General features: G+C 31.7%; 1 protein-coding gene across 9 annotated transcripts in view; it reads left to right on the forward strand.

The window, feature by feature from the left end:
* The window catches only part of LOC143072270 (WD repeat-containing protein 93-like), a 41,084-nt gene that overhangs the window by 7,982 nt on the left and 14,859 nt on the right, over positions 1-18,243 (forward strand). For 4 of the 9 annotated variants that reach the window (XM_076247131.1, XM_076247130.1, XM_076247127.1 and 1 more), the window contains exons 5-13: positions 5-114; positions 2,887-2,994; positions 3,538-3,582; positions 6,401-6,479; positions 6,972-6,986; positions 9,188-9,368; positions 13,689-13,759; positions 15,603-15,683; positions 16,314-16,442. In XM_076247131.1, the coding sequence (XP_076103246.1) occupies positions 5-114; positions 2,887-2,994; positions 3,538-3,582; positions 6,401-6,479; positions 6,972-6,986; positions 9,188-9,368; positions 13,689-13,759; positions 15,603-15,683; positions 16,314-16,442 (819 nt within the window). The remainder of the gene's footprint in view (positions 1-4; positions 115-2,886; positions 2,995-3,537; positions 3,583-6,400; positions 6,480-6,971; positions 6,987-9,187; positions 9,369-13,688; positions 13,760-15,602; positions 15,684-16,313; positions 16,443-18,243) is intronic. The other 5 variants (XM_076247128.1, XM_076247129.1, XM_076247133.1 and 2 more) reach the window with 5 other exon arrangements.

An 18,243-nucleotide genomic window follows, 5' to 3' on the forward strand; every position in this document is an offset into this window, starting at 1 on the left:
ATAGATCCAGAATCAAGAGACATCTGGTTGGAGATACATAAGTTACCAAGAGAAAGCTGGGTTACAGAACTAGATAATATCAAAGCAAAATTACAGAAGAAAGAAGAACCAAAGGTTTTTATCACAATATTTTCCAGATATAAAATGCAATATTTTCCTCTGAAAGCTGTTTAAATGTTCTATTTGTTCATTTCCTGAAGTATCAAGTTTTTAAACAAAACTATACAAGGCATAAAGATTAGTTTGACACCAAACCAATTATATAAATGATAAAGTTCATTTACTTCAAATTCACTGATTGGAAGTCTTCTCAGTTTCACAAATGTTTTGATATGAGCGTCACTGATGAGTCTTATGTAGACGAAACATGTGTCTGGCGTACAAAATTATAATCCTGGTACCTTTGATAACTATATACTGATGAAAGTTTGTCACCTACAGTGTTTTCCATTCAGCATTAAAGCCCAGTGTGCCAAAGGTGGTTGGCTTTTTTTTTTTAAATTCCAGATTTTTTTTTTCGGTTCCACATCGTAAAAATTTCAATTCTAATTGCGCCTTGCTGATTGTTTTCATTGACAAAAATGGTGGATTGTCAAAATTTCAATGTTTTCTTGTATTAATCAGTGGAAGAGAAAGTCAGATGACGATGGTGATAAGGAAAATTCTAGGCCAAATAAGTCAACTAAAACAGATAGTTTTATTGAAATTGTTGTAATTGAAAAATATCAAAACATTGGAAAAGGCACGCAAGCAATCGCGACAATAAACAAGTGTGGAACAATCCCCCAAATGAGAGATATTCCTTAAATGAGGAACTGTCTTTCTGGCAAGAGGTCATTTTAATTCTGTTGAAGACAAGAAAAGAGAAATTTATTTTTTTAACTTCAAAGGGGATAAAAATTGTTATATTTTGAACAAGTTTTCTAAAAGAGGTCCCATTATTTTTAATGATTAAGAAGATATATAAGTCCAGGAATATTACAAAATTCTTGGACATGTTTTGACCATGTAATACCAAATAGATGTATAGTTCTTTGGGAAAAGTTTCTATAAATAAAATAAATATGTGCTAATTTGTATCTTGATAAATGTTTCCCTCATAAAAGAGATAGTAATTACATTGAGAGGTTATCCCTCATTCGAACATTTGAGGTGTTGTTCCCAAGCTGATAAATATGAACAGGACTTTAAATGACTAATCACCACATATACTGTTCTGTGTGTCAAAAAAAAGCACTAAAGTGAGGAACAGGACAGACACTTGGATTGATAAGCCATGCATATGCAGTGGCGGATCCAGGGGGGGGGTTCCGGGAATTGGACACCCCCTTTTTTTTGGCCGATCAATGCATTTGAATGGGAGCATATAGTTGGAACCCCCCCCCCCCCTTTTTAAAATGGCTTGATCTGCGCCTGATATGCAGGAGGAGGGAGTCCTGCAAAAGCCATATCTGCGTTCTAAGATCCACAAAACTAATTTGACAAATGAAAGGCTAGAATTAACGAAGTTATAGCAGAAGACCAGTTCTATTTTATTTAATGTGAATACAATACAAAAGTACTAATCCTTCTTTTTGAGAACCCCCACCAAAAGTTAAAAAAAACAAAAAACGGTTTGAAATGTTAAAACCAAAAAAACACCTGGTTGCAAGTGATTTTTTTCAAAACACACACCTTACCTTAGGGAAAAATGAAGAACACTGACCTATTTAAACATTGAAAGAAAGGTAAAAGTCTATCAAGGGAGATAAGTCAGTCATATTCTTATTCAAATAAAGGGCACCATATGATTGGGCATGCTATTTGATTTATTGTTGCAAAAAATATCCTTAGAAATAATATAGAAATTTTTCCTGTTTCCTCATGATAATTTTTATGCCCCTGCTGTAGTGAATGGGCCATTGAGTTTTACCGTTGTATGTCTCTACATCCCAAAGTTGACTTCTGTTCTCTTACTTTAGTTTGCCTCAACCAAATGTTATAAAACTGGTACACAATGCTAATTTCCACAAACCATAGATCAAGTTTAAATTTTGGTGGCATCTTTTAAAATGTTCTGGAGTTATGCTCTTACAAATGGAAAAATTGCTGAATTTTTCATTTCTGTACTCTAACTTAATTAAGCATCAACCAACTTGTTATACAACTCATACACAACACTTATTACCACAAAACTCAGATTAAGTACAAATTTCAGTACGCAACTTTAGTGGGGTTCGTGTTGTTTATTCTTTAGTTTTCTATGTTGTGTCGTGTGTGGTGTTGTTTGTTTGTCTTTTTCATTTTTAGTCATGGCGTTGTCAGTTTGTTTTAGATTTATGAGTTTGACTGTCCCTTTGGTATCTTTCGTCCCACTTTTACCATTCTTCTGTTATGTCCCTTTATAACTTTACATGATATGCAGCAGAGGCATCATATGTGTCCCTAGTGTCCCATGGACACATTCCCATTTATTTAAATTTACATATAACATTCTTAAATATAATTACATGATTGTTATCAGCTCATTACAAAATAAGAAAACTTTCTATACAAATTATACAAACTGTATAAAACTTTGACTTTAAATGTCTACTATTGTTTTGTGTCCAATGTTAGTAAAAAAGTTAAAATGCATTGAGAGCATTTGTTAACTTACTTTATCTTTGATTCTTCTATACAAATTGAGAAATGTGGGGACAATTAGCATGATTAGATGGATAATAAATTGGCATCATAGAAATAACTTATAACTGTGAATTATTTTAGCCCACTTTTGAGGTCAGTATATATATACATTTTATTTAGATAGGTTCAGCTTTTTGTGGAGTGCCCCCTTAAAACGTGTGATAACATAAATTTTATTAAAATGTAAACCAAATAATTATAAAGTCTTTGAACATTTAGCAGGAAGTGAAAGAAGTTAAGGAGGAAGAGAGCACAGAAACAGCAGAACCTGCTGAGGGTACTGATGGAGAGAAAAGTGAAAGCCAATCACAGATTCAACAATCACAGGTATACGGATATTGATAAAACAATCATTGCTTGTTATTTCAAAACTCTATCTCTACCACTGTTTAACAAGAACTATGCTTTATATAAACAAGGTCCCACAGCAAACCTTCATATCACTCAGTGACAGGTGATAAATTATATTGTTGGAATATTTTCTTTTTTTTTATTTCCATCTCTTGTTTTGTACATTAAAATAACTCATTTGTGAACATTCTGAAATGACTATAAACTTAAACATTCTGTATGTCATATTTTATATGAAAATTTTACACAAATATATTTCATTCTTAAATATGCAATAATCTGCTTTTGTTTAACATATTGTATGGCCATGTAACTAACATGCTTTTTCCTTCTGTCATAACACAAAATTTATGACATTTATTTCATATTTAACATAATTTACAAAATTTCATGTTTAACATAATTCATTTGGTCAAAATTCCATTTGACTAAAAAATACACTTCAGCACAATGCAAAGATCCTTTCTCCATCAACAATTTGTTTGTGCTTTTAACATTTGCTTTTCATTTTGTTTTTAGTTGTCACAAACTTTACCTAATCTACCCACAAAGAGTTTTAAAAGAGTAAGATTGGTGTGATGTTTGGAATTAGGTTGCACTTCTCATCACTGTGTTTTCCCTGTGTATAGGATATTGATGTTAACCAGAAACCAGTTGTTATTGTATAGAATTACAGGGCAAGGATTCAGTTGACTATTGGATCCAAGCTTTGTTAGTGCAATTGGTCTATAGTGTACTGGTTAACTGCAATACTAGTATACTGCAGGCTATATGGGATGCACAGTGTTGATTCTAGAATTGAAAATTAAGTTTTACATAGTGCTATTGTGTGTTGTGCACAAATATTTATATAAAACATGGTAACTTGTAAATTTTGCTAGTGTTTTGAAGTTTTATAGCTAGTGAACTATGTAGAAAACAAAAACATGTAGCTTAATATGTACATGAGTTAGGAATCTACAGATGAATTTATTCCCAGGCCGATGTATAATTTAATATGCACATGTACAGTAATTCCTTTATTGCAATATTTTAGACTTTGTTTTCAAAAAAGGCTGAAAGATGCATATTCAACAAAAATTTTGCAAATAAAATCTGAGATTTTTTTGAAATGTAAAATGCTTAATATGTTTAAAACAAAAGGTAAGCAACAGAAAATCTATCTAAATATATCTATATTTTTTTTTTAAAGAAAGCTGATTTAATTTTTTTTTCATAAAAATCATGTTTGCTAACCTAAAATCACTACTTGATGCATTTCATGTTGTAAAAGAAAGTACAAAATATATCTGTACCAGAAAGAGAGCAGGATTATGTTTTTCCCCTGTTGTTAACAGCAACACATGTTTTTTTACAGCCATTTACAGGACGTATTATGGTATTCTGTTGTCCGTCTGTGTCGGACAATAACACAAATATCCTTTATGATTTTGCATGAAACTTTGGTGAATTGTTTGCATCTATTGACATGATGAGCTCCCTTTTTATTTTTTTTTATTTTAGATTTTACATTTTTTAATTGTTTTTTTTTTTTTTTAATTACAAAAAGCGTATTTTCCAGTTTTTAGACAATAACTCAAAAACAATCACATATTTGCAAAAATTTTGGTGAATTTTTTGTATCTTTTAATGTGAACTCCATTTCTACAGTGGAAATAAATTACTGAAAAGCTAGCTAGAAAGCGTTAAATGTGAAATTTAGTATTCGGAAAATGAAATAGAGAATGGACATGGGGAATGGGTCAAAATAAAATTTGATGACTGGTAAATACCTATTAAAATAACCTCACTATAGGTTTATTTATACCCCATCTATGATAGTAGAGGCATATACTGTTTTCTGGTCTGTGCATCAGTTTGTTGGTCCATTTGTTCCTCCTTCGTCTGTCCTGTTGCAGGTTAAAGTTTTTATACCCCACGCAACGAAGTTGCGGAGGGTATAATGTTTTTGACCCGTCCGTCTGTCCGTCCGTCAGTCTGTCCGTCCGTCAGTCCGTCCGTCCGTCCGTCAGTCCGTCAGTCCTGTTTCTTGTCATCGCAACTCCTCTCAAACCACACAACAGAATTTCACGAAACCTTTTCAGATAATAAGGACATACTATGTAGTTGTGCATATCGACGGGAAATTGCGATTCAATTTTTTTTCTAAGAGTTACGCCCCTTTGAACTTATTTACTTTAATGTATTACTGCAACAGTTTGTCATCGCAACTCCTCTCAAACCACACAACAGAATTTCACGAAACCAGATAATAAGGACATACTATGTAGTTGTGCATATCGACGGGAAATTGCGATTCAATTTTTTTTCTAGGAGTTATGCCCCTTTGAACTTATTTACTTTAATGTACTACTGCAACAGTTTGTCATCGCAACTCCTCTCAAACCACACAACAGAATTTCATGAAACTTTTTAGATAATAAGGACATACTATGTAGATGTGCATATCAACAGGAAATTACGGTTCAATTTTTTTCTAGAAGTTATGCCCCTTTGAACTTATTTGCTTCAATGTACTTCTGCAACAGTTTGTCATCTCAACTCCTCTGAAAACACACAACAGAATTTCATGAAATTTTGTAGATAATAAGGACATACTATGTATATTGACAGGAAATTATTATTCAATATTTTTTCTTATACTTATTTAATTTCTCCAATGACAATGTGGGGACGTGGGGTATGTGAGCGTGCTCACTAAGGTTCTTTAATTAGTTAAGTTAGTTTTTAATGAAGTTGAAGTCCAATCAACTTGAAACTTAGTACACATGTTCCCTATGATATCTTTCTAATTTTTATGCCAAATTAGATTTTTTACCCCATTTTCACAGGCCACTGAACATAGAAAATGATAGTATGATTTTTCCCAATTTCGAAGACAAAATCTGTTTGAAAGGTTATTTTTTTCAAATTTTCAAACAATAGAAACCTCACCTTTTCCCAATTATAAAATTCAGAGAAAGAGCCACTGATATGATAAGAACTATAAAATAAATAAAAGTCTTACTAAGCATAGATTGTTTTAATATAGATTTGTCTACTATATTGTGTTTTAATATGGATTTGTCTAGGGGCCAGCTGAAGAACGCCTCCGGCTGCGGGAATTTCTCGCTACATTGAAGACCTGTTGGTGACCTTCCGCTGTTGTTTTTTCTATGGTCGGGTTGTTGTCTCTTTGACACATTCCCCATTTCCATTCTCAATTTTATTGTCTACTATATTTTTGTTTTAATATAGATTTGTCTACTATATTTTTGTTTTAATATGGATTTGTCTACTATATTTTTGTTTTAATATAGATTTGTCTACTATATTTTTGTTTTAATATAGATTTGTCTACTATATTTTTGTTTTAATATAGATTTGTCTACTATATTTTCAGAGTAATGAAGACACAGCAGGGGTCAAATTTTCACAACCTTCATTAGTGTTTAAGCTGAAACCACCCCCACAAGTTTCAGGTGAGAAACAATAACAGGAATAACTCTATTTAAATGATTATAAAAGCAGTATTATCCAAGCTTTAAAAGGCTCCCTCAAATAGAAAATATGTTTGAAATACAAATTTTTTAATTTTAGATTTTCTCCCTTTAGTTATTTTAATTATTTTGTACTCATAGAAGTATTGTTTCCATTTTTTACACAGATTTTAATATAACCACCCTATAATGATTTTGAATAAATGTATTCAGTTATAAAATCAAAGTTATTTAGCAAGATGTTCATCTAAACCTATTACAAGAATTTTTGATTTGATTCCAATAAAACTCATCTAGGAATCATGACTTGTAAATTCTTATCCATCATATTTATTTGAGGATCTGTGTTTTTTTAACACACTGTTATTTTGTCGGAACATAAAACTCTCTAAGGGAGGTAACCCTGGATTGTCTTTCTATTTCAATTGTGATTATGTTCTGAAAATGTTAATTATGAAAAATATTTGATTTTAGCTTTGGAATCAAGAGGTAATAGAAGAATTAACAAGTTCCCATATTTAATCTTTATAGGCCTTTATCATATTCTCAGTATTGATTCAAGGTATAACAATTTTCTGGATGAAAAAATTAATGTGAAAGTTGAACATTTGAGCCGCATTGGATAGAAATCGATCTTATGCAAATGAATATAAAATTATCTGTTTCGAATTGAAATAAAAAACTTTATGCAAAATTTGTTACTGAAGTTTGAAAATTGAGTTAGAAAAAGAGCCCGACAAGAAGTCCTAAATTCGTCTTATATATATCTTCCAAAATCAAGAAAAGTCTAGTACATGTATATGTGTACTTGCATAAGATCAATATCTATCCGAGGCAGCTCATTTGTTGACATCCAACAGTAGGCTAGGATCAACATATCATTTTAGCCATTAAAAAAATTTCAATGAACTTGTAAAAACATAATATCTAGAATCATATACAGATATGATAAAAGTTGTCTATAGTTTCTTCCTTTTTACTACAACTGATTTACAATGATACACTGAATTAACAGTGGAAATTTCTTATAATGTGGTTTTGACCTGTAAATACTGGTTACCTGTTAGTAACAAGCTTAGTTAAAAAGGGTAAAAGTTTCCTAATGAGCTAATTAAAAATGCATATGGGAAAGAAAATCGTATATTCCTGCCTATTAACTTTTAGCTAAAAAATAAAATTTTCAGACAGAGATATTTTTAAAAAGTCGACAAAAAAACACTGTGTCATTTTGTATAGTGATTATAGGTAAAAAATTCCTATTAAAGGTGGTCTCATAACAATTTGAATTATTAATTCTTTTTAATTGCAATAAATTGAAAGTTTATGGTGCAAAGAATCAGTTGTAGTAACATATATTATTAATATTACATATTATTTCCTTCATTTAGCCACAAGACTCTTATTTAAATTCAGAGCTTATATATACTTATTTGTTTATATTTATGCTAATATGATCACATGACTAACAACAAGTCTGTTTCCATATATAGAAAATACATTGCATGTACATAATTTGTTTGATATGTGAAATAATATTTGCATGTTACCCTTCAATGTGACACCAAAGGGGAATAACACTAGCTCCAGTTACAGTATGTTCTAAAGTATTTAGGTCAGTACTATCACTAATTGTGTTTCCTGCAAAGCTTAAGCATGGTCAGATAACAGATTTCTGCAACAGTCGATTTACATAATGTTACAACAGTAGCCAAACATGTTACAGCTATTTATATTTTAATGTTACCCTAGAAATAACAATTTGCAAGAATATTATACAATTACTGTCTTTTGATAAGGTAAATATGTAGTTTTATTGACTTTTGAAAACTGTTTTCACTTCAGGCGTTGGTCTCAGTGAATATCAGTTTTTTTAAAAGCACATATTTACCGAAAAAAAGACAGTTATTGTTTTATTCCATTTTCCAAGAGAAATGTATGTAATGGCAATTATTACCAATTTTACATCAAACGTTTTTTACCAAATTTATGCATGTAAAAACTTGCGTTTTGGGTGGTGAATATACTTTTCTGCAGGTGAATATCCTTATTCATTCAAAATCCCATTCATATAAAAAAAAAACAAAAAACACTAAAATTTTATCAATATGGAATAAACAAGATTTATTTCCCAGTATGTCACAAATGTTGGATCCGATCTTAAGGTATTGGGCCACTTACTATGTGATGTGTTGTTAAGATGAGCCTACCTGTTCCAAGAGTTGATGTATATGATAAGAACAAGTACTGGTATTTTTTTTATGCCATGTGTCTCATCAGCCATATTGATCATTCTATATATGTTTTTATCAGTTATTGTATAATATGTTTGTCAATCAATATGTGAAACAATAAAACAATTATACATTATCATTATTATTTTTATATAATAAGGTTGAAAAATAAAGATGAAATATATAAAAGGATGGTTGAATAAATCACATGTATCTGAAACTGATATATTTTTTTTATCATTGTTGAGATTAAAATCTTCGTCATAAATGCATCAGATATTTGTCATTATAGAACTATAGTCTCACCATTTATAAATAGTAACAGTGATGATAGATAAATATATATTTGTCAACACAAAATTAATCAATCACAACCAACAAACCAATTCATATACTGTATACAAATGTTGAATAGTATGTAAAATAAAGCATCAATTTCTATCTTCCTTAAATTTTCAGGTAATTTGTCCTCCTCTGTCTATTCTACCTGTCAGAAAGTTGACTCAGGGGAGGTAATTGGAACAGGACAAAATCATGTCTTATCAACAACTCAGATTGAATTGAGAAAAGAAGTTTTTGACCATCTACATGAAAATTTACTGGAATATGCACCAAAAGATGATACCGTTGATAAGATACAGTAAGTTTTTATGCCCCACTTATAAGCATTATGTTTTCTGGTCTGTGCGTCCGTTCCTCCATCCGTCCATTCCTCTGTCCATCCGTTTGTCTGTCCCGCTTCAGGTTAAATTTTTTGGTCGAGGTAATTTTTAGCTCACCTGGCCCAAAGGGCCAAGTGAGCTTTTCCCATCACTTGGCGTCCGTCGTCGTCGTCCGTTGTCGTTAACTTTTACAAAAATCTTCTCCTCTGAAACTACTGGGCCAAATTAAACCAAACTTGGCCACAATTATCATTGGGGTATTTAGTTTAAAAAATGTGTGGCGTGACCCGGCCAACCAACCAAGATGGCCGCCATGGCTAAAAATAGAACATAGGGGTAAAATGCAGTTTTTTGCTTATAACTAGAAAACCAAAGCATTTAGAGCAAATCTGACGGAGTAAAATTGTTTATCAAGTCAAGATCTATCTGCCCTCAAATTTTCAGATGAATCCGACAACCCGTTGTTGGGTTGCTGCCCCTGAACTGGTAATTTTAGGGAATTTTTGCTGTTTTTGGTTATTATCTTGAATATTATTATAGATAGAGATAAACTGTAAACAGCAATAATGTTCAGCAAAGTAAGATTTACAAATAAGTCAACATGACCAAAATGGTCAGTTGACCCCTGAAGGAGTTATTGACCTTTATAGTCAATTTTTAACCATTTTTCGTAAATCTTAGTAATCTTTTACAAAAATCTTCTCCTCTGAAACTACTGGGCCAAATTAATCCAAACTTGGCCACAATCATCTTTGGGATATCTAGTTTAAAAAATGTGTGGCGTGACCCGGCCAACCAACCAAGATGGCCGCCATGGCTAAAAATAGAACATAGGGGTAAAATGCAGTTTTTGGCTTATAACTCAAAAACCATAGCATTTAGAGCAAATCTGACAGTGGTAAAAGTGTTTATCAGGTCAAGATCTATCTGTCCTGAAATTTTCAGATGAATCGGACAACCTGTTGTTGGGTTGCTGCCCCAGAATTGGTAATTTTAAGGAAATTTTGCTGTTTTTGGTTATTATCTTGAATATTATTATAGATAGAGATAAACTGTAAACAGCAATAATGTTCAGCAAAGTAAGATTTACAAATAAGTCAACATGCTCAAAATGGTCAGTTGACCCCTAAAGGAGTTATTGCCCTTTATAGTCAATTTTTAACCATTTTTTCGTAAATCTTAGTAATCTTTTACAAAAATCTTCTCCTCTGAAACTACTGGGCCAAATTAAACTAAACTTGGCCACAATCATCATTGGGGTAACTTGTTTAAAAAATTTGTGGCGTGACCTGGCCAATCAACCAAAATGGCTGCCACGGCTAATAATAGAACATAGGGGTAAAATGCAGTTTTTGGCTTATAACTCAAAAACCGAAGCATTAATAGAAAATCTGACAGGGCTTAATTGTTTATCAGGTCAAGATCTATCTGTCCTGAAATTTTCAGACAAATCGGACAACCCGTTGTTTGGTTGCTGCCCCTGAATTAGTAATTTTAAGGAAATTTTGCAGTTTTTGCTTATTATCTTGAATATTATTATACCCCCGCTTTAAAAAAGGGGGGGTATACTGTTTTACCTCTGTCTGTCAGTCCGTCCGGCCGTCCATCAGTCCGTCAGTCAGTCCGTCCCATGAAACTTTCGTCACATTTTTCTCAGGAACTACACATCCACCCTTTCTGTAATTTGGTATCAACATTTATATATGTCAGCCATACCGTGTGATGCGTTTTCAGATTCATCACTTGACAACTTCCTGTTTACCGAACACTTGTCTGATTTTACACATGATAGCCAAGTTGAAAATTTTCGTCACATTTTTCTCAGGAACTACAATACAAGGATTTCTGAAATTTGGTTTCAGGATTTATATAAGTCAGCTATATCGTGTGATGCGTTTTCAGATTCATCACTCGACAACTTCCTGTTTACCGAACACTTGTATGATTTTACACATGATAGCCAAGTTGAAAATTTTCGTCACATTTTTCTCAGGAACTACAATACAAGGATTTCTGAAATTTGGTTTCAGGATTTATATAAGTCAGCTATACCGTGTGATGCGTTTTCAGATTCATCACTCGACAACTTCCTGTTAACCGAACACTTGTATGATTTTACACATGATAGCCAAGTTGAAAATTTTCGTCACATTTTTCTCAGGAACTACAATACAAGGATTTCTGAAATTTGGTTTCAGGATTTATATAAGTCAGCTATACCGTGTGATGCGTTTTCAGATTCATCACTCGACTACTTCCTGTTTACCGAACACTTGTATGATTTTACACATGATAACCAAGTTGAAAATTTTCGTCACATTTTTCTCAGGAACTACAATACAAGGATTTCTGAAATTTGGTTTCAGAATTTTTATAAGTCAGCTATACCGTGTGATGCGTTTTCAGATTCATCACTCGACAACTTCCTGTTTACCGAACACTTGCATATTTTTACACTATTAATATTATCCACTTGCGGCGGGGGTATCATCAGTGAGCAGTAGCTCGCAGTTTCACTTGTTATAGATAGAGATAAACTGTATACAGCAATAACGTTCAGCAAAATAAGATCTACAAATAAGTGTACATGACCAAAATAGTCAGTTGACCCCTTAAGGAGTTAATGCCCTTTATAGTCTTTTTTTACCACTTTTTCATAGTATTTTGTTATCTTTTAGAAAAATCTTCTCCTCTGAAACTACTGGACCAAGTTTAACCAAACTTGGCCACAATTATCATTGGAGTATCTTGTTTAAAAAATGTGTGGGGTGACAGGGCCAACCAACCAAGATGGTGGCTATGACTAAAAATAGAACATAGGGGTAAAATGTAGATTTTGGCTTATAATTCTGAAACCAAAGCATTTAGAGCAAATCTGGCTGGGTTAAATTGTTAATCACGTCAAGATCTATCTGCCCTGAAATTTTCAGACCAATCAGACAACTGGTTGTTGGATTGCTGCCCCTGAATTGGTAATTTTTAAAGAAATTTTACCGTTTTTGGTTATTATCTTGAATATTTTTATAGATAGAGATAAACTGTAAACATCAATAAAGTTCAGCAAAGTCAGATCTACAAATAGGTCAACATGACCAAAATTGTCAGTTGACTCCTTAAGGAGTTATTGCCCTTTATAGTCAATTTACAAAATATTTTCCTCTGTTACTAATGGGCCAAGTCCATTGTAGATAGAGATAATTGTAAGTAACAAGAACGTTCAGTAAAGTAAGAACTTCAAACACATCACCATCTGACACCAAAACACAATTTTGTCATGAATCCATCTGTGTCCTTTGTTTAATATGAACAAACACCAAGGTGAGCGACACAGGCTCTTTAGAGCCTCTAGTTGATGAAGTTGAAATCCAATCAACTTGTAACTCAGTACACATATTCCTTATGATATGATCTTTCTAATTTTAATGCCAAATTAGAGATTTTTTGTCCATTTTCTCGGTTCACTGAACAATATAGAAATTGATAGTGTGGATGGGGCATCCGTTTACTAGGGACACATTCTTGTTAACAAATGTAAAGCCAAGTATGTCAGAAGCTTATCATCAATTATCCATTTTAATTTCTAATGAAAAAATCTAGGAAGATTGTTACTATTTTTTTTTTTTTTTAAATCTTGGAGCGATTTGAACAAAATGGTATCTGTTAAACTTAGATGAATTTAAGTTTAAATTTCCTTAATCAAGCTGTTTCTCTTAAGTGAAAGCTAACAATTTCAAAAAGCTTCTGTCTAGTCTAAAACATTTTAGTAGAAAACATAGCTGAATAATATTATCCTTCTAATTCAAACTTAAAGCGATTTTAGGGGATTATTTATCACAATAAAGGTATAATTTATTAATGAGCTAGATGCATGAAATCGGCAAGTTAAAGACTGCACTTCTTTAACACTTTAAGTGACTCACTGTGACTTAACAGAAAAATTTCCTTAAATAAATTAAACGGAGACAAGTCATTATTGCTTGACATCTTAATAACTACTGAACGGGATGACTTTATATTGAGTCAGCAGCTTGACATTGATGAATTGTAAAGTTTAAGCCATTCTAGAGAATGTCAGCAGTCACCTATTCCTTGTTTGTTATTACATTGAATAGAAATTTAAGGTATGCTTAGCATCGTTAAACATCCAACTTTTTGTTGAATTTACATGAAATGAGGAAAATATATAAAATAAACTGAAATAAAATAAAATCAAATGAAAAAGACTAATTTTCAATGTTTTATTTCATTATTGTAGAATTACTGTTAATTATGATGTTGTAATTTTTACTTTTTAACAGGGATGTTAATTTTCATTTCCTGAATGCTGGAAAAATGATTCCCCTTGGACTAGAAAATCCAGCAAATTTAAGTAAGTATGGTTTGTTTTTTTACTTGCAAGGTTATCTTAAAGCCTGAATTTTAGCCAATATCCATGATCCTTTAATTTTCAAATTTGTTCACAAACTTATGAAAATATTTACTATTTCTTGTATTTTGTTATCCATTTTAAATATATTTACTGAAGAAATGTAAGTTATTGAAGTATAATATTAATTACATAGCTTTTCTGGCTGGATAATTACTGAATAATTGTTTTATATCATATATTTACTTATTGATTGATTAGTGGCTGCATGTTTATTACCCAGTGTAAACTGTGGTTGCATGCTTATTATCCAGTGTAAATTGTGGTTGCATGTTTATTATGCAGTGTAAACTGTGGTTGCATCTTTATTATCCAGTGTAAACTGTGGTTGCATGTTTATTATCCAGTGTAAACTGTGGTTGCATGTTTATTATTCAGTGTAAACTGTGGTTGCATCTTTATTATCCAGTGTAAACTGTGGTTGCATGCTTATTATCCAGTGTAAACTGTGGTTGCATGTTTATTATCCAGTGTAAACTGTGGTTGCATGCTTATTATTCAGTGTAAACTGTGGTTGCATGTTTATTATCCAGTGTAAACTGTGGTTGCATGTTTATTATCCAGTGTAAACTGTGGTTGCATCTTTATTATCCAGTGTAAGCGATTTCATTATCCTTATCATTGCTATGTAATATTGCACATTACAGCTATCCCTACAACTGTATCACTGATATGTAATATTGAACATTTCAGCTTTCCCTACAACTGTAACATTGATATGTAATATTGAACATTTCAGCTATCCCTACAACTGTAACATTGATATGTAATATTGAACATTTCAGCTATCCCTACAACTGTAACATTGATATGTAATATTGAACATTTCAGCTTTCCCTACAACTGTAACATTGATATGTAATATTGAATTTTTCAGCTATCCCTACAACTGTAACATTGATATGTAATATTGAACATTTCAGCTATCCCTATAACTGTATCATTGCTATGTAATATTGAACATTACAACTATCCCTACAACTGTAACATTGATATGTAATATTGAACATTACAGCTATCCCTATAACGTCAGGGTACCCAAATTGCACCTATTTTGACAGTTTTTTAACCTACGTTTATTTATAATTCAGACAAAAGTTTTCATTATATGTTTATTTTGTAGATGTATCATTATTCATTATATGGTTTCACCAATTTAATTATGAATCCATATGGAATCATAGAAAAATTGGTCTAAACTGACCTCCAAACCATCAATGATTCTGAAATGAGGAGTACCCAAATTGCATCCATGCTTAAATTCGCATCATCAAAAGTATAATAACAGAGTTTTTGTTTAATTTTTTCAAATATTTTGAACAATTGGATATTATTCCATGCTTACTCTTCGTTTTTTAAGAAAAGGATACTTGTAACATATTGTATTTGCTCATTTTAAAAAGATGACGTTTTGATGACGTCGCATGGTGACGTTTCAGTAGATTTTGCTTTTTCAGTAAACACTTCATCTGTTGATAAATACTATGAACAATTTGTGCATATCTAAATATTTTTACCTATGTTGAAAGATGTGCATAGTATCAAATTATAAAAATACAAATTGTTTAGTCTCTAGGAAATCTTGTAAGATTTCCGCTGCTATTTTCGCTAAAAAGGTGCAATTTGGGTACTCGTTGCAATTTGGGTACCGTTACGTTAACTGTATCATTGATATGTAATATTGAACATTACAGCTATCCCTATAACTGTATCATTGCTATGTAATATTGAACATTTCAGCTTTCCCTACAACTGTAACATTGATATGTAATATTGAACATTTTAGCTATCCCTACAACTGTAGCAGTGTGGTGGAAAGACAGTACACATGTTATGCATTATTCATTACTTAAAACACCAGGGAAAGGTTAGTGATCATATTCAGTTTTTTAAAAAAGAAATTTACACAAATCTGGTTTTTTATGACTGAAATATATTTGTCAATTTTTTACAATATCATGTTGCTTATATAATATAGATATAAGAAAATGTGGAATGAGTGCCAATGGGACAACGCTCCATCCAAGTCACAGTGTAAAAGTAAACCATTATAGTTTTGAAGAAGTATAACTAAGAGATTGTCCTTAGACTTTGTATTTTTTTGTGTGTCTCCGTTCTTGAAAAAATAGTAATAGAAAAGAAGGGGATATGCTGTTTTGTGAACTATGAAACCGAAAGCAAAGGATATCAAAACATCAAAAACTGTCATCAAAGCCTCATTTTGAAATCTTGATATTAGTATTTAGATATGAGATTAATTATATGATCTTACCCAAATATGTATTTAGAGCTATTTTCCTAATGCTTGTAATTTGAAGGTTTGGTTGGCTTGTTTGCTTTCTTTGTAGTGCTTAAATTACATTTGAGTATAATGTAAACAAGCTTAAGACCCACAATGCATTTATAAAAACAAAGCAAGCAAGCCAATCAAACCTTTAAACTACATGCATTAGGAAAATAGCTTTAAAAAGTTGAAAATGTCATTTTTTTCTCTCAGATGAAACCAAACCAGATATGGTCTGGCCTTTTACTGCAAAGATCACATCATCAGCAGTATCAGACGAGACATCATTAATGATTATAGGTCTAGTAGATGGAAACATTGTATTATGGGATAGATATTTAGGTAAGTGTCGAATGTATAATGTTATGATGTGGTCTGCCTCGTCGTTGTCTGTGTCGTCGTCTGCGATGTCCTCCAAAGACACATTGGTTTCCGGACAATAACTTAAGTTTAAGTAAATGGATCTTTATGAATTTTTTTAAGAAGATTCAATACCACAAAAGGAAAGTTGGGATTTATTTTGGGGATGATGGTTCCAACCATTTAGGAATTAGGGGCCCAAAAAGGGCCCAAAACAAGCATTTTTCTAGTTTCAAGATAATAACTTGTGTATAAATATTTCGATTGCTCTGAAATTTTACCATAATGTTTGATACCACAAGTAGAAGGTTGGTGTTCATATTATGGGTTATGGGGCCAATAGTATAGGAATTAAGGATCTAAAAGGGCCCAAAAGCAACAGTTTTTGTAGTTTCTGGACAATAACTTATGCGTAAGTGTATGGATCTCTCTGACTTGTAACACGTGGTTCCATACTTCAATATATCAAATAAAAAATTTGATCACAATCAAAATTAGACGGTATCAAGCTAGAAAATTGAATCCAAATTTGCCCCAACTGTTCAGGGTTTTGACCTCTGCGATAGTATCAGGACTCAGCAAAGCATTTTATTTATTTTGTATTGGTAAACAATGAATTTAAATGTTTAACAAAGTGGAAATTTTCTATCATGTTTATAGAATTGTATTTAGACTTGTGCAAAATACAATTAAGGAATAACAGTACTGTAGTTGAAGAGTTGCCACCCTCAATTGTCGATTTTAATGCATTACAAAAAGAAATGATACTTTAGAGCTTGAAAAAATGTATAAATTTGACATACAAAAAAATCGTCGAAACTTCTTGAATAATTTTGGCACAAAGAGGTCATTGCTAAACTTGACGTCATACAAATGAAAACTTACAAACTGGAGGTTATTACGTTACTTATACATATACAATTCAAATTCAGATAAAATCACATTAAAATGGCAAATTCGAGGTAGGTGCTGTTTTATTTTCGGAAATATTGTAGTAATCGAACATTTGTTGATCCACCAATTAAAAATGGACGGTATGTCCTAGTTACGCCTGGTCAACTGTGGATTTGACAGTAACTTTTAGCCAATGAAAATAATTGTTACATAAAAAATGCATTAGAATTTCAAATATACACTTAAGAACATTTTTCTCTTTAAACGAAAAATTGGTAACAATGCAAATAAATGAATCCATAGTAGTTGGGAACATTGCATTATGGGATTTAGTAGGTGCCACTTTAAGATTTTTGATTAGACAACATGAAAGTCTTGAATTGAAGAATATATGTATTTTAAAAGATATCTTTCAAAATAGTTAATGATTAGTCTGATAGATTAAAAAGTAATTATAGGATAGATCATTTGGTAAGTTTAAACATTTTATGGCCGGAATGGTATATTAGAATGTGACAGACTACAATTTAAAATGTATGTTGTCACAAGCATTACAATAAATTTGTTTTACAAGTTTTACCTTGATAATGTAATGAAGAAAACAATTAATAAATTTTATTATTTTTTGTTTGTTTTGTTAATAAAAAAATAGCTTGTTAAACGAAAGATGGCAGCAGACAATGAAACTATTAATTAAGAGGAGTTATCAATATATCTGACAATTCCTGTATAGAAAAGTTATTGTTTTATGTATTACAGGTATACAAAGAGGAGTTATCCACATATCTGACAATTCCTGTATAGAAACGTTGTTGTTTTATGTATTACAGGTATACAAAGAGGAGTTGTACCGATTATCAGGTTGTCTGCATGTTGATATCGTAAAATA

Source organism: Mytilus galloprovincialis, chromosome 4 (assembly GCF_965363235.1).
Source record: "Mytilus galloprovincialis chromosome 4, xbMytGall1.hap1.1, whole genome shotgun sequence".
Lineage (NCBI taxonomy): Eukaryota > Metazoa > Mollusca > Bivalvia > Mytilida > Mytilidae > Mytilus > Mytilus galloprovincialis.